The sequence below is a fragment of the Protomyctophum bolini genome (assembly GCF_963924005.1).
Source record: "Protomyctophum bolini genome assembly, chromosome: 21".
Taxonomy (NCBI): Eukaryota; Metazoa; Chordata; class Actinopteri; order Myctophiformes; family Myctophidae; genus Protomyctophum; species Protomyctophum bolini.
Genome location: NC_137882.1, coordinates 24,778,893 through 24,802,367, shown reverse-complemented (window position 1 = coordinate 24,802,367; position 23,475 = coordinate 24,778,893). Strand labels below are relative to the sequence as shown.

General features: G+C 42.8%; 2 protein-coding genes across 2 annotated transcripts; one reads left to right on the top strand and one right to left on the bottom strand.

Moving 5' to 3' along the window:
• Positions 1-1,902: 1,902 nt before the first annotated feature.
• On the top strand, positions 1,903-4,616 carry LOC308335984 (sialic acid-binding Ig-like lectin 13; the record flags this gene model as incomplete). Its single annotated transcript, XM_080793223.1, has 6 exons — positions 1,903-2,227; positions 2,485-2,808; positions 3,015-3,284; positions 3,548-3,641; positions 4,289-4,310; positions 4,392-4,616. The coding sequence occupies 6 exons, from the start codon at positions 1,903-1,905 to the stop codon at positions 4,614-4,616; spliced, it is 1,260 nt and encodes a 419-aa protein (XP_080649349.1).
• A 3,159-nt stretch (positions 4,617-7,775) lies between these two features.
• On the bottom strand, positions 7,776-23,104 carry pck2 (phosphoenolpyruvate carboxykinase 2 (mitochondrial)). The gene is made up of 11 exons (XM_080794201.1): positions 22,503-23,104; positions 16,513-16,722; positions 14,409-14,593; positions 14,007-14,077; positions 13,495-13,630; positions 12,633-12,820; positions 11,373-11,535; positions 10,582-10,797; positions 10,130-10,267; positions 9,522-9,617; positions 7,776-8,657 (listed from the first exon to the last, which is right to left on the bottom strand). Exons 1-11 carry the CDS (start codon positions 22,532-22,534, stop codon positions 8,191-8,193), a joined length of 1,902 nt encoding a protein of 633 aa, XP_080650327.1. The 5' UTR covers positions 22,535-23,104; the 3' UTR covers positions 7,776-8,190.
• Between the last annotated feature and the right edge of the window lie 371 nt (positions 23,105-23,475).

Here is a 23,475-nt window from a genome sequence, read left to right as displayed (position 1 = left end):
TTTAGGCTTTAGTCCTGGAATGAGGGCTTTAACATTGTATAAGCGGTAGAAGCGGACTTATCTATCAGTGGTTGCGGTTGTACCCCTACTTGCTTAATTCCGTGTCATTAATGACTCCATCTCTACATGCTCCCACTAGACTCCGCTTGGGTTCAGGTTCTAATCCCGTACCCTCTCTTCCAGTGCCCTGAGCTCGGCCTCCACCGGAGCAGGCAGGTCAGCTCCCACCTGCTGGGTGAAGTACGCCCTCAACTCCTGGGTCTCTTTCTGCCAGAAGGGCTTGGGCAGGTCGAACAGGGCGCCCATATCCACCTTGCTCAGACCGGAGCAGTCGATTGCCCCGTCTTGTGGCAACCAGCCGATCATGCTCTTCTTGGCCCCTTCGTCCTCGCTCTGGGCGCCGCAGCGCTTGAAGATCCACTCCAGCACGCGGGCGTTATCGCCGAAGCCTGGCCAGAGGAAGGTGAATGTTTGGACAGTGTTCCAAAAGCTTTCCATATTCAGTGTACAATTACCTGATTGTGGGAATATTTGGCCAAGCAATAATTTACCTCAAGGTAAACTGGCACCAGGGGTGGAAAAAGTACCCAATGATTTTACTTAAGTAAAAAAAGTATCAATACTGCAATATATAAATACTCTGTTACAAATAAAAATAAATATTTGAGTAAAAATGTACTTTACCAAAAGTAAAAGTACTAAGAATGTCCTGATTCAAGTTTTCAAATGTATAACAATCGTTTGAAAATAGCAGATCTACAAGCTCACATTGAAAATTGCAGATCTACAAGCTCACATTGAAAATAGCAGATCTACAAGCTCACATTGCCTAAAGTACATTTTCATGCCAACACATCGTGAGCTTGTAGATCAGCTATTTCCAAATGGCCGAACTGTACAGTATATAGGCCTGAAGTGGTTAATGTGTGTTTTGTAATAATAATCAAAATCTACAAAGTACATAGTAACTAAAGTTTTCAAATAGATGTAATGGGGTAAAAGTACAATATTTGCCTCTGAGATGTACCATGTGGAGTAGAAGTAAAAGTATTGGAAATACTCAAGTAAAGTACAAATACCTCAAAATTGTACTCAAGCACAGTACTTAAGTAAATGTGCTTAGTTACTTTCCAACACTGGCGCATCATTTTCTAAAGTGTGATTCACACACAGACAGTGCTGCTCTCCTGGGAGTTGCCAAAGGGGAAGTTGGTCATCTGTATGTCGCACTTTGAAGCGTTGGTTTACCAACAACAAGGCTTTATTTTCATTCCTTATAGTGACAGTGAGAGCCAGGAAGGGCAGGAAATAGCGTTGAACTTGCTGGGGGAATTACTATAGTCTTATTTATGTGGTATAGACTCTTACCAGGTGAGCTCTGTTATCCTCTTTGGTCCCCAGACACCAGGCTCATAGCACTGGCATGGTTCAGTAAACGCTATAAATGAAATAACTAAGTATTGTGTTAATTTTCAGGTTCAATGGCAGCACTGTATGTGAAAGCCTTGACAGGCTTGTTAATCGTCGTCTTTCTGTCTGGTGAGTTGTACATTTTAAATACATTCTCAGCATGATCCTTGCAGCAGAATACTAATGTTTCAACTAACCCTGGTCCTCAGGGTCACTCCTAGTAATATGAAATATCAGCATTGTGTTTATAATCAATATAATCTCAACAATACGATCTGTATATATATATTATTAGCAGTATTGTGGTACATATTTCCAGACTCCTTGTTCTGAGCTTTTCATTTTCTTTAAAATTATGTTACCTGTTTTTAAGACATTATTATTTTACACATCACTAACATATTTTACATATTTTATTCTGCCACTGAATTTCCCCCTCCAGGTATACGTCTCATCTCATCTCAACGCCTATTCATCACAACGCCAAAGACGATGAGAGCTCTAAGTGGCTCATGTGTCCAAATTCCATGTAACTTCAGCACCAGAGAAGAAGTGTCGTTGAAGAAAGCAGAGACCTTTAGAGTATGGATGAAGGATGCTCATGCGTTCGCCGGGCGTCCGGAGATTGTGATCTTCAACAGTAGTCAAACGGTCAATCTCTACCAAGGGGAGATCACTGGAGACCTCCGCAAGAAGGACTGCACCACTGTCTTTTACAATTTGACCACTGACCATGCAGCGAGTTACTACTTCAGAGTGGAGAATAGCCCGTACAAAGCAACAGCAATTGATGATCCTATTGAGATAACGGTTGATGGTAAGAGGTTTTTTTCTTATTTCTTTTCTTATTACAATTTTGTACAATGGCATAACAACACCGGACAATTTAAATTTGTTTTCAGAAATATGCATAAGAAAAACAATTGATAAGAAAAAGTGAACTCCTTCATTAACCCCAAACTGTTTCAGTGGAGTTCCTCGATGTCACAACACTGTCCAGAGTGTTAAGTTTCGAAACATGTTTGAAAGTGAAATATCCGTTTTAAAGTTTTTTTTTTTTTAAACTTTCCACAGAGCTTCCTCCATCCCCCAACACGAGCATCAACATCTCAAGTGCGCAGGTGAAGGAAGGTGACATTGCTACCTTCACCTGTTCAGCCATCGCTCCATGTCCCACATCCCCGCCTGTCCTGAAGTGGAACCCCTCGTCACGGGATGCCGACAGGCACACACAGTCGGAGGAAAATGCAGATCGGACCGTTACAGTCAGATCACAGATGACGCTCACACTCGCAGCAGAGCACGATGGCGTGAATGTCAGCTGTTCAGTTCACTACCCTGTGAACAACTTCAAGTTCAAAACAACAAATAAGACGCTGCTGCGTCTTGATGTTTCATGTAAGATGTTTTCTTTCTCTCAACGCGTAAATGCTTGATAATGTTAATCCTATAACCACGCTATCATATTCTTGTTGTGTGGAAGATACATTTGCTCATGGAAATAGCGACTATTTCTTCTATCTGCTCTCATTAATCTCCCCACACAGAATCAGATGAAAATGCCATTTATTTGACCTAGAATTCCTCTCAAATCTTCCACACAGACCCCCCCAGGTGGACCTCAGCCTCCATCAGTCCTGCTGATTTGGTGTCAGTAGGTAGCTGCGTGAACTTGACCTGCATCAGCACAGCCAAACCAGCTGTCCACAGTTTCATCTGGTTCAAGGCCAGCCAACACGGACCCACCAATGTGTCTGTTGGAGAATTCTACAGCTTCAACGTGAGCTCTGCGGCCGACGGTGGAGCTTATTACTGTGAGGCCAGGAATGGTCTCGGAACTCAGGCTTCATCAGAGATTCATCTGCGGATTGAAGGTAAAACCCACAAGTATTCTATGTGGAATGGTGGATGAGATTCAGGTTGTTGGATACAGCATGTACAGCGGAGCCCTACTTTTAACCTGAGCTACATTATATACTGTTTAAAATATACAAAGATTGCCATGTTGTTAGTAGTAAATGTAGGAGACGGGTTAAAGGTACGGATTTGGCATGTTCTGGTCTCAGGAATTTTTTTCTTTCCATGTCTGCCCATTCTGCAATTTATAAAGAATGACTCTTTGCTACTCATTTTTCAGAAAACCCTCAGCCTGATTATCCGGTATCATCTCAAGCTATTATTGGAGCGATCACTGGGCTTACTTTAACCATCTGCCTGGTCGTCTTCATTTGGTAAGTGTGTAACATGGTATGATAGGCTCAGACTACATATTTAAAATGGAATGTCCACATACGGTACGTTTATTATACCCAATGTCCATTCCAGGGTTTGTAAAAAATCTTGTATACATTTACCCTGTGGCTAAACATTGCAGGGAGGCACTGATAGGAGAAGAGGCTCTGACCAGATTGGATCCTAGCTGGTTCTATAGGGAGCCTCTTGATCACACAAGTTTTAAGATTACAGAACAACATTTCAACTCGTGCCCTCTCTTTCTGTCCACTCTTTAATCCCAAATGTTTTTAATGGCAAATTAATGTCTTTCAGGTGGCAGCAGACGTTCAGCTGTACCTCGACAGACACAGGTTAGAAAGATAATACAGTTTTATATACTTTTGACACAAATCTGACTTTCCTGTGGCTATTCTTTCCATGGGAAATAACAATAATCTGAATAATAATAAACTATTCATAGAGCATTTATATAAATAAAGTGCTTTATAAAAGCTGTGTGACTGTAAACTGAAGATCGGATTGTAGTTGCTAAAAAAGAAATACCATGACATTTTTACATACCGGTATATATTTTTAACATATTCATGTTACATTATCATTAAAATCTTAGTATTTTGCCAATTATTTGGCGGTCCACTTGCAGTATCCTCACAGCCCACCTGTGGGTTGAGAATCACTGGAATACATGACATGAACATTTTTGAGCACATAATGTCACTCACTGCTTTTACTCTTCACGTATTCAGCAGAGTGAGCTGGTTGGGGTCGGGGACGAGGATATCCACTATGGCGAGATCGACTTCTCCAAGCTGCAGATCTACAGGAGCGGGTCAGAGCGGGTCACGGAACCAGAACCGAATACGGAGTACGCAGAGGTCAAAGCAGGACAGCTTGTGCACACTAGCTCTAATGTCACAGAGACAGGTAACGAGCGAGATGATGATTTATATGCCCAAGTGAAGAAGCACTGACTTGCTGTCCCTGTTTTGGGAATGTATGTTTTGTTTTTTTATTGTCTCCACCAGCCGAAGGCATGGGGAGATTATGTTTTGCACTCCGTCCGTATGTCCGTCCGTCTGTTACCAGCTAATCTCTGGCACCGTTGGCCCGGTCGATGCCAAACTGTGAACACTGGATGCCAACGACGAACCTCTGCCCCGATCTTTCCACAATGGCCTGTTATTTCGCTACCATTTTTCTTTACATTACACATTTTATCCATACATCGCGCAAATTGGTATACACTATCTCTATAGTCATGTGATCCGCTTTCCCATATTCCATCCCCATTGGCTCAAATCATGAACACAGCATGAAATTATGCACGCACGTCGCACATTCCCACTAGGCAGAGGAAGAAATGCCACTTAAAACAAATCAAATCAGCCTCATGGTGGCGCTATAACAGGCCAATTCATGTTTTCACCTATAACCGATCCCGATGGCCTTTACTGCATGTCACCCCCATCTCTCTCTCCATTTCCGTACAACTTTGTATGCACACTCCCTAGACTAGAGGCTAGCCTGGGCACCATTCCATTTCGGATTCATGAACCGGTCGGGAGCGGATGATATCGCTACGTCATGTTGTAGTATTGTTTTGTAGTCATCAATCTTCCGGAACTTCCTTTTCCCTCAAACCGATTTTTCTCAATAAAACCTACAGGCTACGAGAGCTTTTATTGTTATTCTTCCGGTTTGAGGGAAAAGGAAATTCCGTTTGATCGTTCCTGCCTGATGACTACAAATCAACACTACAACATGACGTAACGATATCATCCGCTCCAGACCGGTTCACACGGCACTTTTGGAACAGAGACGAGGCTTTCCTCCGAGGTGGAAAGCCTGGTGAGGCGAGGTATCCTAGAGGCCAAGGAAAAACCTTTGCCCTGCATTTTCCACATCTGCCTGTTATAGTGCCATCTTGAGGCCATTTTTTGCTAAACACGTTTCTTTATATTATTTACTCATAATCGGTATACAGTATACATTACCTCTATAGTCATGTGTTCAATACAGATCTGTTAGATTCTTCATTATATTACTCCTACACATGCATTTTGTTCAAACATCACAAATGCTGTTATCCTGGTGGAGACCTTTTCCCCGAGGGGCACCTTTTCTAGTTTATTTCTTTACAAACAGAGTTGCCTTTCTGTCATTACCGGAATGTATTATATTTTGTTTTAAATTATTATATATATTACCATATTATCCATTTTGATTTCATGTATAATTTCCCTAAATTTTGATTATAAAGTGATCTGTTTGTGTGCAAATGTCTCTGTACTGTTACGGTTATCTTTTCGATTAAATTGCACATTTGGCATTCATGTAGAAAAAAACAACAGAGCTTGAAGGTTAAAGCATGCATGGTGCATTAAACTATGTTAAACTCACCAACATTACAGCTGTACGAAAAGCTTGAATTATCCTCTATCTGCAAAGTTTTTGTTTCATAAAAATCCACCGTAGAAACGTTATGAGCTACTTTCTGTCAAGAAATGTCCTGCATTTGATTATTTTTCTGTGTCAGAGTTTGGAAGTGCTTGTTTTCAATAACACATTTTGCTACCTCCTGCATTATGTGACATTTAGAAACAGGTGTACCACCACCTGTTTCACAAGCAGGACGGCTGTTTCACAAGCAGGACGGTTGAGTGATTTCCAACGAGCGCTCAATGTTTTGCCACTCAGTCTAGATTAGGGGGGCGTGTCCTGATGGGAAAATCATGCATGTGCATACTCTATACCAGTGATACTCAACCTCAGGCCCGCGGGCCACATCAGGCCCGCGGGACCATTATGACTGGCCCACCAATGAAAATCTAAAAAAAGAAGAAAGAATCTGGAAAATGAAATAAAAATAAATAAATCTGAATGAAGTTATCTTTAATTACATTATTATAAGTAATACTATTAGAGTTGTACTATTACTCGAACGAAAATAAAAGCTTGGGGGGGGGGGGGGGAGATGCAATGCAAATGAAAGACATATACTGTGTATCCCTATTCCCTGACATAATTTTATAGCTAAACGGACAGAATTCTATTTTATTTGAATGATGAAACCCAGCTGCCATTAATAGTTGGAAATGGAAATTGCGGAAATGGAAATTGCGGAAATGGTAATTGCGGAAATGGTGGAAATGGAAATTGCGGATAACAAATAGGTAAGCATGAAAGGTTCAGTAGTGATTTTCTTGTTAAAATATTTCTTAAATAGCTCTATAGCAATCATTGCTAGACTGACTATACTACGAATGCTTGCTATCAGAATATACTCTAATAGTACAGAAACTCTTAACACTAGAGAGAGCGAGAGAGAAGTGTGTGTGTGTGTGTGTGTCCATCCGTTTGTATTAATTAAAACCTGAATATGAAGACCCAACACTGTCTCAATTGGAGGTCATTTATTCATTGCACTGTGATAAAAATCTCGACATTCACATTATCCGTGGTAATGTCAGTCTGTCTTATTGGTCCAACATTTCACCTATGACTTGTGTAAACTTTATGAGGAATCATGTGTTTATATCAGAGGTCAATATAAAAAGTGGCAAAATAAAAGAAAGAACAAAAATTACATGACCATCAACAACGATGGGATTCTTCTAAAATATTGTTAGTGTATTTCCACTGAACAGAACACTGATAAAATGTTCTTACAGTATTGGTAGACGAAGCTGAATTCATCTTGACACAAGGAGCATTTCAGAAGACTCGGAGCTGAGCAAAGGGTTATTTAAAATATGAAAAATCAGAACCTGGCTGAGGATACTTCTTGTAAACATTAGGAGCCTAGAGACTGAATAAAAGTCGGCAAGGCACTATTGGACTACATTGATTGTGCTTTGATCCCCTAGTCATCATGCCAGGTCATGTGTTATTATTACTGACCATAGTATATATAGTGTTCTGCATTCAGTTTGCATTGCAGCTTAGGAATAAGACAGGAATGTTGCATAATTATCATTTAGCTTAATATAAATCTTAAAATTAATCTTGAAATCTGTTTGGTGCAACAGCAGTGTGAGTTTAAAAACAGTTCATTCATTCCTTCCCTAGTACCCCCCAAACACAGTATCAATGTAAAGTGATTCCGGACCCACCCACCCCACCCTACCCTTTCGGCCTTTCTGGCCTTCGTCAAACACAAGATAAGTCAGAGCCACCCAGATCAGAGGGCTCTGCTACTGCCATTTGAAGTGACAAAATATATTGTGGATAGTTGGATACAAATTTGTTATAGTGAGAAAAGTGAAAACACATCTTAAATTTAACTTATGCTTCACCGTGCAGTGCTGTTGCTCGCTGAAAACAGATTCTAAAATCCTAAAAACTGTTATTCTTGTCAAGGGACACCGTTGTGCAATGAAGCATAACTTTAGGCTTTAGTCCTGGAATGAGGGCTTTAACATTGTATAAGCGGTAGAAGCGGACTTATCTATCAGTGGTTGCAGTTGTACCCCTACTTGCTTAATCCCGTGTCATTAATGACTCCATCTCTACATGCTCCCACTAGACTCCGCTTGGGTTCAGGTTCTAATCCCGTACCCTCTCTTCCAGTGCCCTGAGCTCGGCCTCCACCGGAGCAGGCAGGTCAGCTCCCACCTGCTGGGTGAAGTACGCCCTCAACTCCTGGGTCTCTTTCTGCCAGAAGGGCTTGGGCAGGTCGAACAGGGCGCCCATATCCACCTTGCTCAGACCGGAGCAGTCGATTGCCCCGTCTTGTGGCAACCAGCCGATCATGCTCTTCTTGGCCCCTTCGTCCTCGCTCTGGGCGCCGCAGCGCTTGAAGATCCACTCCAGCACGCGGGCGTTATCGCCGAAGCCTGGCCAGAGGAAGGAGCCCGAGACGGGGTCCTTCCTGAACCAGTTGACGTGGAAGATTTTGGGCAGCTGGGTGGGGGCCTTGCGGTGCTCCATGCTCAGCCAGTGAGCCAGGTAGTCGCCGAAGTTGTAGCCGAAGAACGGGCGCATTGCAAAGGGGTCGTGCATGATCGACTTGCCTGGAGGAAAAGGACAAGCCATATCATAAAATAAATGCTTATAAAAAGGAAATTTATCATTACACAAATATATGTATTTTATTGCCTTTAATTGTGCCCCTATTTCTTCATGATTTGATTATTGCAATGCACTCTATTCAGGCCTGAGTCAGTGTTCCCTCACCTAGCTGTAGCTGGGGGTAGAATACAGATCAAGCCAAATAACAAATCACTATTGTACCCCATTTCTAAGATGTGTGAATAACACAGATGATCAACATCATCCTTTCCAAAATATCCAGAGTGTACAACGTTTCAAACTGTATGACAGCTCTGAGTATCCGATCTAGAGACACAATGTATGTGGAAATGTGAGGAATGTTATCCTTTTTAGTTTTTTTTAATAGCTATAGGCAGATTTACAAGCTCACAACTTGTCACGATGCAACTCATTGTGAGCTTGCTTTACTATTTTTTGCCATTTGTCGTATGAAGAAGTATACTAGGCGCCCGGGTGGTGAAGTGGTATAGTGCCCGCCCACCACCACGGAGGCTGGAGGTTCGAATCCCGGCTTTGTCGAGCGTCTGTACGAACACAATTGGCCTGTGTTTATTTGTCACTGCAGGTACTCCTAGTGTTGGGCAGGAGGAGTAGGATTCCTCAATGGCTGGTGAGTCAGTAGGATACAACAGCAGTGACAACACACACAGTCACACACACAGAGGAATTAATTGGCATAATTACTAAATTGGGGAGAAAGCCCAGCCCAAAAAAGGAAAAAGAGGGTTTAAGTGGTTAGGAAAATGTCCCCTTCTGTTTGCAAATCAATCCCTGCTAATAGTCGTTTGAACATAAAGTAAGTGTGTGTGTGTGAGTGTGTGTACCTTGGTGCTCAGCAGCTGCTGTGGACTCTGACCTCATGGCTGCGCCAACAAACACACCGTGACGCCAGTTAAATGTCTCATACACCAGAGGGACTCCTGGAAGATAAAGATTTGTTAGCTATGTTGTATGTATACATCTTCACTCTATCATTCAATCATGGCTTGTGGTGTTATAGTGTGTTTTAGAACATATTTTACTCTCTAGAACAGAATCAGTCAATCTGAGGGAAAAACAACCAAGGACTTTGAACACTGTCCAGGACCATGTCAAACTTGTCAATATTGCCTGTGAACATTGCCTTGCGACAGTGAATACTGACGTCTGTCCATGTTTGACCTTGCTGATGTCGTCATTGCACTGAGCGTACAACCATGCTGTACCGAAAACATATTCTACAGACCGCAGTCGTGTGGTTATTCAACTGAAATAAACTGAACTTAACTGAAATCACAGTGAAGCAGAGCTTTGAGGTCAATATTTTCCATACCAAGTGTGCAATACATGATTGTGTGCTCTCCTTTAGGTTTGTATGACATTCCATCATAGTACAATTCTCTCAGAAGATATCTCCTCTCCACAAAAATTATATATATATTTTTCAATTCACCTTCTGGTCTCCTGCCACCAAAGATGATGGCATCGATGGGAACACCTGCTTCGCTTTCCCACAGGGGGTCGACGATGGGGCATTGAGAGGCCGGGGTGCAAAACCGGGAGTTGGGGTGGGCACATGGAGTAGAGTTGCCTGTGGTAAACCATAGTAAATAGTTAAATCTTTTAATTTATTCTTTGATTGACAACTATGTTGCTCAACAAAAATACAACATTTTAAACACTGTATACTGACAGTTTGTGAGCAAATAAAATACCTCAGCCTAAAGCAGGGGTTACAGGGACCTCTTTGACAATTGCAAAACGTGTGGAAAAATTATGAAACTTAACAACACGGTTCCGCAGCCAAATAATTTAGGGGTCCTTGACGTGAAAAGGTTTGCGAATCACTGGCCTAACGCGCATCAGGTTTCATAATACAGAACCGGTCTAGAGCCTAAAACTTACCTGGTTTCCATGATTTGCCATGCCAGTCTGTGAGAGTGACCCCACCCGTGGGGGCGTCCAGACCCTCCCACCACACCCCTCCGTCGCTGGTTTCGCCAACGTTGGTGAACACTGTGTTTTTGGCAATGGTGGCCATGGCGTACGGGTTGGTCTTGTCGGAGGTACCCGGGGCAACGCCGAAGAAACCATTCTCTGGGTTGATGGCCCTCAGTTTTCCTGTGACAAAGAAATGAATGGCCATAAAGAGAGAGCCACTTAGACCTGAGGCCCATTCTAAATTAAAAAGGCGTTCTAAATCCAGTTTTCTGAAAAACGTATGATGCTATAGCTAAAATGACACAGATGCTTTCCTGGATTGAATGGGCCATCCTCAAATGAGCAATTCTGCACTTCAGTGAAAAAAACCCATTATTTTAATTATAATTAAAATGAAATAATTTGTATTTAACAAGTGATCATCATCATTACTAAATTCACTGATCGCTGTGTGTCTGTCCTATTCCGGGTCACCAGTGAAATGCATGTTGGGACAGACACAGATTAATACTGGGACACACTTTTCCGCGTAACAGACCCACACAGGGAAAACAACTCGGACGGGGCATGTTAACGTGAACACACGCACTGTTTCGACACCACACTGAACATCATTTGCTATTCATATATTCAGAACGGGTAAGGACTAGTACTGTTAAAACATAAATGAAGATGAATTCAACCAGACCAGCATGTTGTGTGTGTTTGTTTAAATTCATGCTTGTGATTGTACACATGTTCCTCTCCCCTCTCACCCTGGCTGTCGAACTTCATCCACGCAATGTCGTCTCCCACGCATTCAACCTTCCAACCCGGTAGGGATGGTTTCATCATGGCCAGGTTGGTTTTACCACAGGCACTGGGAAAGGCCGCTGCTACGTAGCGCTTCACTCCCTGAGGGTTGGTGATGCCTAGGATCTGAGAGAGGACAAAGTGGCCGTGGGAAGGGAAGAGGAGAGGAAATGAAGAGGTGAGGGGGAGGGGAAATTGTGTAAGAAAGAGCAATTGCAAGAGAGGTGAGGTGTGTGGCCCAAAAACATGACCATGGTATTAGTTGAAAACTAGACAATACTAAAACCCCTGCACCACTCTTGGTCTGGGGAGGGTGTAGACAACCACATGCTTACTCTGACACAGGCTATTCTTTTCATCTGTGTGTGATGCACAAGTATGTTCATATCATCTCCCCTAGATTCACTCCAAACTGAACAGGTGGGGCGTCCCAACCAACCAGCAGATGTCACTACAGTCAGACAAGAACACACTCCCTGGGCTGTGACAGGTTCCAATTGTGTTTGTTGCAACATCCGGCCAAACCGGACTCTGTGTTACATTTACGCCACTCAGAAGCACAGAAGTTTTATCTTATCAGACCTAATAATTACTGAGGGACGTTTCACTTCACTTTAGCCATTTATTACCTAGGCCAAGGAGGTAATGTTTAAGCCTCTCTCCAGCCGCAAATGAAATCACATTAGTAATACTAATCTCACCTAGATCTATTGATTACAGAAGTACAAAATGCTCTGTAATCAGAACTGACATCAAAAGCACAGAATCATTGTTCTTTCTGCAGTAACAGTGATGTAAATAGGTTTTCAATGTAATGAGTCCCGGGATGCAGGGATGGTCTTTTAGATGAGTCCCAGGGACATTTGATGAGTCCCACTTCAGCGACGTTAAGTCATATTTTGTCATTTTTACAAATTGCAGCATTTAACTACCATTTCATTTTATATGGTTATAATGTGGTTATATTCATGTAGAAAACAGAAGAAGAAATTATTATAACTAAAGCTAGTATGTATTATTTACTGTACATGCTGAGTACAGTAGTGCATCCCGTGGGTACAGATGTCCTTGTTTTATTGCGTCCCCTTTGGAATTTCTGACGGGGTGTGGTAGCAGATGAAGAATGCATAAGAGCTAAATCTCCATGAAACTGATTAAATTCTGAAAATGGAAAACCACAGAAATATTCACAAAGTGAACCTCTCCATCAAGCTCATTCTCACCAGCATGTGCTCTGCCAGCCAGCCCTCGTCCCTGGCGATGCGGGAGGCGATGCGGAGAGCGAAGCATTTCTTCCCCAAAAGAGAGTTTCCTCCATAGCCGCTGCCGAAGGAGACGATCTGTCTGGAGTCTGGCAGGTGGGAGATGAGCACCTTTTCTGGGTTACAGGGCCAAGAGTTGACCAGGGGAGCTGGGGAGGAGAGAGAGGTCTGTCATTAACCACATGAGCTCTAGCATCACTATTCTGGGGCGAGCCTTTGGCAAAGAAAATCCAATCTTCAAGTGTTGTGACACATTGTGATTGATTGATTGAACAGTTTGTAGAATGGGTACAGTTCAACAAAAGTACAGGTCAATACAAAATCAGCTACGATAATGGATTGCATTGTCATAGCGCTTTTCTATGCACTACACTCAAAGTGCTTTTACAATGGTCCATTCATTCATACATTGGGAGGTGAAGCGGCGAACAGTCAACACCAGCGTCCTCACTTCCCACATTCACACACCAATGGTGGCAACCACTGGAGGCAAGTTGGGGTTCAGTAAGACTGTGTGTGATTGCAGCTCATTTCACTGAAGAGGAGGGGACCCAGTATAAAAACTGCTCAGGGCAGATATGACAAATAACTTACTATGGTTAAACAGGCCATGCATTTAGCAATTTTATACTTTCTTAAAGTTAGCTACCAGCTTTCGCATCTGGACACGTTGTGGGTGTACAAAATAAGTGGCTTTTCTGCCATCGTCTACAGATGACTGGAAACGATTGTGATGATTATGCAAAGATTATTGCGATGGTCTCAATGAATTGTGTGCATGACAGTAATTGGCCTGTAATTGTGAAGTGCTTGGTGGGGATACCTTTGAGTGGCAGGGGGCTTCCAAGGGAGTGCTGGCAACGGACAAACTCCTCTCCTTCTGCCAGTCTGTTGAGGACGGGGGTGCCCATGCGCGTCATGATGCCCATACTGGCCACCACGTACGGCGAGTCCGTCACCTACCGGGAGGAGAACACTTCATTAGGGCCACAACTATCTATTCTTTTCTTAGAGATTAGTACATTGAATCTTTTTTCGATTCATCGAATAGTCAAGCCGCATGGTTTTCTTTTTAATATATATTTTGTGTCGTGCAAAAGTAGCAAAAATAGCTGACAACTCAACGTTGTGAGCTTAATATTTTAAACAATTTCTTTGACTTATTTCACATTTTTTGAAACTTTTTGCCTATAATGACATGCCCAAAATAGGGATAGATTATTATTGATTCTTCTATTTAAGATGTTGATGTTTTTGTCAACACCTGGGAAAAAAAGGAGCCACGGCTACAAGGTACCGTATGGCTATTTGGGAGTCACATTCATGCAACGTTACCTGGACACCATATTTAGACAGTGCAGACCCCACAGGACCCATGCTGAAGGGGATGACGTACATGGTTCGACCTGCAGACAGGGTAAAGAGCAGAGGGTCATACAATACATAAGTGATGATCATCAAGCTCGCAAATGGAGAAAATGTATTAAATAAGTCTAAGACTACTATATCCTAGCTCTCGTTGATATGGAAGACATCTGTATTATTGTATATGTCCCAATGGTGTAGCAGAGCGTTTCCAGTGAGCCGACATGCACAATAGCAGCACCCTGACTCTTTTTGATCAGAATGGAACAGAGCCTTAATTATTATCATCAAGTAACACCTGTGAAGGAAGTAGGAAGAGTTATTCTGTGTGCAGAGCCTATCGTAGTGATATGATGTTGTATAATCCCCCACCTGCCATGCAGCCGGGGAAACGCTCCGCTCTAGCCTTCTGCCAGTCGCTTTCGCTCATCCAGCTGCCCAGCGTGCTCTTGACTCCTCCGGCGGGGATGGGGATGGTGTCCCGTTGGTTCTTGGTCACGATCACCGTCTTGCTCTCCACTCGAGCCACGTCTTTGGGGTCTGTGCGCGCCAGCCAGCTGTCAACAAGGAAGGCCCATTGAGAATCAGTAGACAGCAGACAGAAGTAGTGAAAATAGAGACCCAGTGGAGACTACAACTACTATATATTATATGGATGACATCTGTATATTGTATATGGCATTTCAGTCTTTTAGAGCTGGATAATATAGAGAAGTTATCCTTGTAAATAAGGACTAGGTCATGTTTGTCACAAACTGTAAGATCAATTTCACCTCCGCTCCACAAGGAGACTCCACAGTTGGTTCAGGAAGTACTTGTGGCAGTGCCTCACTTCCTCCCTCTCACTTCCTCTCAATAAAGCAGGCCTGGATGCCCATTTGCTCACTTCATCCCCAACCACAGCCACCCTTGTTTGCTGTGTGCATGATCTTTGATGCCGATGATTGCCTAAGCGTCTTTGAACTAGTTTCAATGTAAGTCACCTCCATGTTGTGGGTTATATTTAAGATTGATTAATTTGATTTGAACTGATATTCTGATTTATATTCTTATACTAGATATGTGGCTAATTATTATTTGAATATGCAATAGGAAATGTATAATATGATCTAAAGGCCATACTTCATAATTTAATGTTTATATAGAAAGATATTATTAGTTTCTTTGTTTATTTATAGAACCATCATGGCAATCATCATGTGAACCCAATATTCATTATCTTGCAAATAAAACCGGATCATTTGAAATCCATGTTTCCTGGTGGTTTGTGGCTCCAGTTGAACTTTATAACCTATTAGCCCTTATTTACAAATACAATTTAGGACATTTAGCAGAGTAATTTACAGTAAGCAAGAACAACACATGGTAATACATCAAATACATTACAAATAATCATCTAACAGTAGAATGTCTGTACAATCAATTATGAGGAAACACTATAGAATGCTATATCTAAATTACATAATTTTAGCCTTTGCATATGCCTGCAAGGTTGTCGAGGCTAGGGCAAGTGCTGTGGGCTAAGGTGGAGTCTGAAGAGGCCTGTTTTCAGACTACGGCGGATGATTGGGAGTGAGTCTGCAGAGCGTTGTCCCGGCTGTTTTGGTGAAGCTTCTGCCAGCCTCCCTGTGTCCCTGTGTGTCAGATAGCATCAGAATAGCATCTGCAGTGCTACTGTAACACAGGAGTGTCCCAGAAAGAGGACTTTCTTTCATCTACAACCACAGCCATAAACTGAGATAAATGTGTCCGGGTAATAAAGATCCCCATAATGAGTACAGTAAATGCATCTATAATCCTCTGGGATGAAAGTTCATTTAATAATAGACTATGTATTATTCCTTCTTATCTGGTTTTATGAGAGCGCAGCGTCTGGCACGCCGTGGTCGTCTCCGTGTACACGACGTGAGAGCGTGACAGAGAGGTCGATTGGTGTCTGTGTCCTCCTTATGAGGTACTTATGGATTAATGTGCACATTGGAGATAAGTGGCTGGTGAGTCTCACAAAGCGCAAAGTGGTACTAGAACCAAGTTTATTGTGAATACCCCCAGACCATTTTATAATCTAGTTATTTTTCTTTTTTGTCACGCTCTCTAATAATTGGTGTAAAAAGACAAGTAGGATTTAATACTTCTCTTGCCAAAAGCAATAGGTATAAGTTCTCCTTCGTGCCTGTAGCTATCCAGGCTCTAAATGCCGATAGGAGGAGGAGGTAACTTGTCACCATTTATACAACTGTTCTGAAAATGTTATGAATTATGTTACACTGATACCTGAACTGCCATCCTGTTTTATTGTACTATGTGCCTTTTTACTGTGTGTTTGTGTTTCATGTTACCTGCCTGTGTTATGCCTAGCTGTAAACCAAATCGCCCCACAGGGACAAACGAATAAATGAACCTGAATACGGAGAAACTGTAATACAAATGTACAGCACAAATAAACTTGATTCTGATCATCATTACAGTGTTTTACCAGTTCTCGTATTTGGACAGCCTCTTAACCATCCCTTCCTTCTCCAGGTTAGCCAGGATGTTTGCCGATTCTTCTGGTGTGCCCGTCACCACGTGTACACTGGCAGGCTTGCACTCGTCCACCGCCCCCCTAACAAACTCGGCAACGGCCGGGGGCAGCGAGGGGATGGAGGCCAGGGATCGAACCCCGATGGCCCCAACACCACCCCGCCTAGAAGACAAGAGACATGAATGGATTGTTTAGGACAGTGGATTGCAACTTTTTTTCATTTCAAGTACCCCCGTAACTGAGGGTGTACAAATGGGACACGTTATGTAGGTGTCAATTCCTGTCCTCAGAGTCAGACCTGTTTAAGGGTCCGTTTGGATGTTTTTCTTAGTCTGTGTTGGGTACCAATATTGGGTACTGGACTGGTAGTTAAATTAATTTAAAGTACAGCAAGCAATACATCTGGGATAATGAAATGGTCATCAATTATTGCATCAATGTTATTCTTATTTCATGCAACCGAACAAATCAAAGTAAAATGGAAACGGAAGATAAAATACCAGAATGATATTTGTCTTTGTCTTAGCTGCCATCTATCTATTTAACACAACAAAACTACTGGTAGTATCATTTCTTGCAACCAGTTGCAAGAAATTGAAGAAGTCTGTATTGACCCGTTGCAGGTCAGAGTGGTTGCAAGTTGTTGCAAGTTGCGAGAACCCTTGGTGAACTGGGCTTTAAACTATAATAACCATAAAGTATCTGTCCGCCACCGTTTTGACCATAATTGGTCATGTTCGTGAGTGGAAAGCAAGCCGGCAGGGTCAATCACCATCACGCACTGTACTAGTGGTTGGTTAGACATGAGACTGTTTACACATCCTCCCACAAGGACCAATACAAATATGAGGGGGGAATTGGCAACGACTAAATAGAGGGTATGCATAAAGTGATTGGCAGATTGAGTGGCAAAGTGAATTTAATGTTTAAAGTCATTTAATGCAATCAAATAGGACTTTTCTGTTTGGATGTATGGGCTGTCAAGGCCAGAAAGTAAGTGTTCAGTAGGCGTTCCCGCATAACTTCCAGGTATGATGATGTCACGCGCACTATACCCTCTATTGGGGAGAAAATGAACATAAAATGAAATATAAAAATAAAAATATAACCATAGTTTGCTAAATTATCGGCGTTGAATTTAGCAAATAAAAATCATTTTTTTGTTTTATTTGGGGCCACGATAAGGTTTAAGTGAATGAGGTTGAACAGGCTAAACTGCTCAGACAGTTTCCGTGCAGACAGACTGGAACAGATTGACAACTAGAACAACTTGAGGGATAAATCATTTACCATTTGGAGGCCTAGTTTTTCTTGTCAGATTTATTTCCTTTCAAGGGATTCTTTATTATAACAGTGTTAACATCTCCAATCTGCTCTTAACCACAGAAAAAACCACAGGGGATGATACAAAGTCCACTCCCTCTCTTCGCCAAGTACATTGTAGATTGGTTATATTATTTGCCAAAATAAGCCAAATATGTAGCTTAGTTGGTAGATCTTGCACTTTTGGACCACAAGGTCACGGTCACGGCATGATTTCATGGGCACTGGGTCGATCTCCCAGGGGTCTGCCATGTGGTAAAAAAAGGTCTGGTCGGGTATCAAAACCGGGTCTCGGCCGGGCGGCTGGCGTAGCTGTCTGGGCCCCTAGGCTGGTAATCCAGTCTGAAATCGTGTTGCGGGTTCGACTCTGTTCGAACTGTTTCCAGTTCCAATCAAGTGAAGCTATGGGAAGTTGATCTGTAACAGGTATGCCACTTCCGGTATACCGGGACTACAGTTGCACCACAGACAGAGCCCACAGTAGTGGTGGAGACGGAGTGCGCACACTTATCCGATACACCAAAAGTCTGACATGCGTAAATCACCCGTTGCTCCCGACATGCGTTGGTCCGACATGTGTTGCGTCGTGCTTGCGGTTAGCGTTAGGTTAGGGTGTCGGACTAATGACTGTCGGACTGTTAGCATGTCCGAACGTGGAGACATGTGGTCATCTACAGGGGGAGTGCAGTGCGTGCATACCATCTGATTAAAAACCTCACCACCCCATTAACCATTCATAACCTCACAGTAATTAACCAAAAGAGAAAACACTTTTTTTCCCTTGCATTTTTGGAAGTCCAATGCTGTTAACTACGGTGGCAGGGCATTCCTATGACAGCAGGGACGGTGACATGCCTACCGTTGCCCGGCCTGCGTTTTTACCCTGGGGTTAGTCGGTGCAACCTGAGACCTCAGCAATGAGCTCAGTCACATAATGAGAGAGGAGAGGAGATGGCCAGCCTATTGTTTGTTAACAGCGCACAGTATTTACAACACCAAGCCACTGAAGAGGGTTTCAGTTGTGCACGCTGTTTGAAACAGAAGCCCTGTGTGTGTGATCCCTTTCTCTGCCTTCCTATAGTTTGCTGTAACAGTAACAAAAGGCACCAGTGCATAGTGATGACTGGCTTAACCTGAAATACTCTGTGTGTGTGTGTGTGTGTGTGTGTGTGTGTGTGTGTGTGTGTGTGTGTGTGTGTGTGTGTGTACGTACAATACATGCACTTAATGAACCTTAAGTCCTCACAAGGATAGCAAGAGGAGATAAATAACATCAATTGAGGACACTGTGCTGGTCCTCACCTTTCAAGAGGATGTTTTAGGGTTAGGAGTCATGGATTTATTAGGGTGTTTAGGGGTTAGAGTTTAATGAATGTAGTCAATGGAAGGAAATCAGTTGAACGTTTAAGTATAGTGGTGCAAGAATGAGTATGCGTGTTGGGGGGGGCCACTGCTACTGTTGGTGACCTCAGATGGAATCTTCATCAACCCTTCCACAACATAGATGTGCTGATTTCTACAGCCTTCATATTTTCAGGCTGACACTGATAAATAAATTGTGTAATTCTAGTAATTTGCTTTATAATTTCAGTCACACGTGCGCTTCACGTAGAAGTCGGTGGTTCATTTACAACTAGGAACATAAATCACACTTTTCTACTTGAGCGGTTGGTTGAAAGAGCCAACATGCAGCTCCCAATTGGCAGCACTGAGGGCGTCATTGTACAATGTACATCATGTGAAAGTGCACGGAGTGGGCACACGCAAGTCACGCATGCACACACATTTGGTCAGCATGCGAGTACAAAGGCTATATACTATAGCCAAGCCTATAAGCCCACAGTGAGAAGATAACTTGTAGTTGTAACTTCAAGGAGAGAGGGCAAAATGCCAAGAACAACATCTACCCAACCTCAAGGTTCAGACTACTATAGAACATGGAACTTTAACCTGTTCCTTAACCCCTACTTTGGGCATGTCATCATTATAGTGAATGGTTAAATATCAGCACATCTACAGTGGGTTGTGAGCTTGTAGATCGGCTATTTTCTGCAAAGAGATTTGGTGTGGCCTAGGGGGGGAAATACCACTGGGGGACTCTGGTCAAATTAAGGTTTAAGTAGCCTCGGGCTCAGCCTTACTCATCTGCAAAGAGAAAAGACTGGTCACACAACGTAAGGCAGAGAGTGTATCGAAAGTGTCACGATGGAAACATGTATTTCCCTCGGATATACGATACACATTTTTGACATTTGATCATAAATGTCCATCCATCCATCTTCAACCGCTTATCTATAGTCGGGTCGCAAATATATGAGGATAATTCCACCACAAATAGATCAATATGCCTTTCTTCAAACTACAGGCAGTCCCCTCCTTATCGCCAAAGAGAATCATGGCCCCTGTGCTCGATCACATTACAAATCACCATAATCATGTGTGCAGTGCTCAGAGTCAAAGCTCTAATCTGATTAGAAAGTGAAATCTGATTATAGGTCAGATTTTCAAAGTGAATCAATAAACACAGAATGGTCCTTGCTTGCCTACAGGAGTAGAGACACTGGCTGGTGCGACAAAAGACCCAGATGGGAAACAAACAAGTGAGAGAGTAGCTCCACTGTTCCTCATTCTATGTCATTCCTTCAAAGACCTCATCATCCCCTGATGACCTTTGATGCCCAAAGGGTTCCACTCATTCTTTCGCAAACTCTCTCCCTCTCTTTTTTCTCTCCCTCCCCCTATCCTGTGCTCATCTCTCCTCGCCCCATCCCCCGAGTCTGTTAAACAATTACACAAGTTAAACATGGTTCCATTTAGCATAGTGGTGAAGCTTGCACTGTGCCAAATTGCTGAGCTATCTTTTTTGCTGCTGCACACTGCCCTTAAAGAAATGAAAGAATAGACAATCTATAATCTCACGTCGCGTCACAATGCGACACAGCGTTTTACTTATAGATCAGCTATTTTTGAAACAAGTTTGTGATTGTTCTGTAGTGTACTATTAACATTTTTGAACAAGACAAACCAAAAGAGAAAACATTTTTTCCTTGCATTTTTGGCAGTCCAAAGATGTAACCAACTACGGGGCGCAACCAGGGATCTTATCAAGAACGGAGCACCTAGCTGAGTGGATGGCTGGATGCATAGTGAGAGGAGATAGATAACCATGGGAATATATGCAACAGTTCTTATAAGCGCCCTCCCCTGCTGTCGCTTAGCTCCGGGTGAGCTGAGCACAGTTCCTTTACCCCCCACCCCAGTACGATCAAACACACCTCTGAATCAGCAGGCCAATCCACATGCTCCATAAGCACGCACACCCACACTACTCCGCATCGGTCAATAGTTCCACAGGGCATAGTCTAGTTACAGCACAGCACACACATGAAGCAAGCCATAACAGCATGTAGGTGGAGCCTTACATTGCATGCACATCTTGCATACAGCCAGCCTACTGTGATTTACATTGGGCCTAGACAGTAGACATGCCGTGGCTGTGGTGAGTGCAGGGGGGATTCATTCAGGGGAAGTACATGGGATGCTCCTTAGGAGCAATGAAACGCATGGGACATGTTATAATGGGGCATGTCCTTCAAAATGTCTTCAGGACAAACACAAACAAATTAACATTAGACTTTCTTTCTGATCTGTAATGCTCTTAAATCGAATCTATGCTGTACGACCGTGTCACAGCGTTATTTTTGGCGAGCACCACGATCTAAGTATAAATATAAAGTAGTCTTCACATGATTCATTCTCTGTGAAATGGTCTGTGACATGCATTCTCATACTATGGCAAGCACACACACACACACACACACACACACACACACACACACACACACGCACGCACATGGGAGTGCTCACAGTATGTACTCCTCGGTCCCTGTGTGATTGGACCACACAACCTAGGAGTAGGAAGAGAGTAGTGAAGAACAGGAATTGTAGAGATTTGGATACAGGATACAATAAGGACAAGCAACACAACACAACACATTGGTGGCTGTTGTCCTATCCTGTCAGTGTCATTGACAGCTCCACTCCTGTGTCAGATTTTGAGTTTTGACAGTTACCGGTATGCTAACACAGCTGAGAAGATTCAACACATTTCCCAACTTGTTATCTATCACACATGACACACATACCAAATAAATGTCTTTAATAATACTTTACATCTATATTAATCAATATATGAATCAAATATTGCCAATGTGGACAAGAAAGGTTATGTGTGTGCCCTAATAACTGTGTCCTAAACACATATGAATAGAATATGTATCTAGGAAGAGTGCCAATGGCCATATCTTGAAGTTGAAATAGGTTTGCAAATATAGGTAGCTTATCTGTATAGCCATTGTACTGTTGAAATATTTGTCCTGACCGTACAGTTGAACAATATCGCCTATTCAGCGACACTGACTGATCACATCACACTGAAACGATGCCAGATTCAGCCAGAACGATTAAAATAGTAGGCCTACTGAGTAGCCCGCAGTAACAGTACACCATGTACCGTCAGTGTAAATGCAATGAATGAACACGCCCCCTTTCAGAGATACAACCACTTATATAATAATTTACATACAGTATAATACTTGCATTATGTACACAGTACTCACCTTCGTATTACTCCTAGTAACAGGCACGACATCTTTGGCGGGTAATAAAAAAAGATCTAGCTATAATAATTAAATAGTTTATAAAACTCTGATATACACATATAACTAAGGAAAACAGAGAGGACCGAGTTGTGGTGGCTACAACAGATCACAACTCATGTGCGACTGGTCTGCGGCGTGTGTTGAAGTCCACTAAGTCCAGTGCTGAGTTTACAGAGAGACCCTTGCACTCTAAACACGTGTACACCGACCGACACCCCCCTTTGATGCAACAGGTACTGTTTTACAGGAGGCGGCATTAATAATCTAATGCACACAACAACAACATCCCTGAGCGACGACAATCAATGACTGTCAATGCCGTATTCCCTCCACGTGTAGGCTAAACTCAGTAGTTTCCTGAAGTTCGTTGTGATGCTGCATCGAACGTCTTTAATCTCTCTCCCAGAGTCCCAGGCATCTATAAAACCAGATTCATTCAGCGTCGGTGATCGATCTAATATAAAGTGAACGGCGACTAAAAACACGTCATGTTACTCAATCTCATACGCGGTTATGATCATTATTTGGTCCCTTTTCTGCTCCAGCCAGTGGTTGACGCCACACTCTTGTGCTTTCTGTTCTGCAACATGACGAGACACCGATCACACAATCAGACCGCCCCTGCTGGCTGTGGCTGAGCTCTGTGGCTGATGCAAGTTCCCTCTGTTACTACAAACAAGTCGTCTTCCTACAACTTTTGATCCAGTGTACTTGGGCTATACTTGGGGAGCCTGACCTGGAGGTGAATACTTGGGCAATTTGACAGGGGTTGGGGTCTGGGGGTTAACTTCTGCATGGTAGTCTAGAATCAGAAGAAATTGAACTATAGGTATAGTTTAGCTGGATATCTGGTATATGCTACCCGGTAGATATGGTGACAGTATATAGGTAAAGTAGGTGAGGAGCTAGCTAGGCAATTGATTGAAATATT

Excerpts from the sequence above, each read along its gene's own strand:
- pck2 (XM_080794201.1), bottom strand. The coding sequence starts at position 22,534 with ATGTCGTGCCTGTTACTAGGAGTAATACGAAG. Across the intron at positions 13,631-14,006 it reads TGTCTAAATATGGTGTCCAG|GTGACGGACTCGCCGTACGT; the intron begins GTAACGTTGCAT and ends TCCTCCCGGTAG. Across the intron at positions 10,798-11,372 it reads GATGAAGTTCGACAGCCAGG|GAAAACTGAGGGCCATCAAC; the intron begins GTGAGAGGGGAG and ends TCTTTGTCACAG.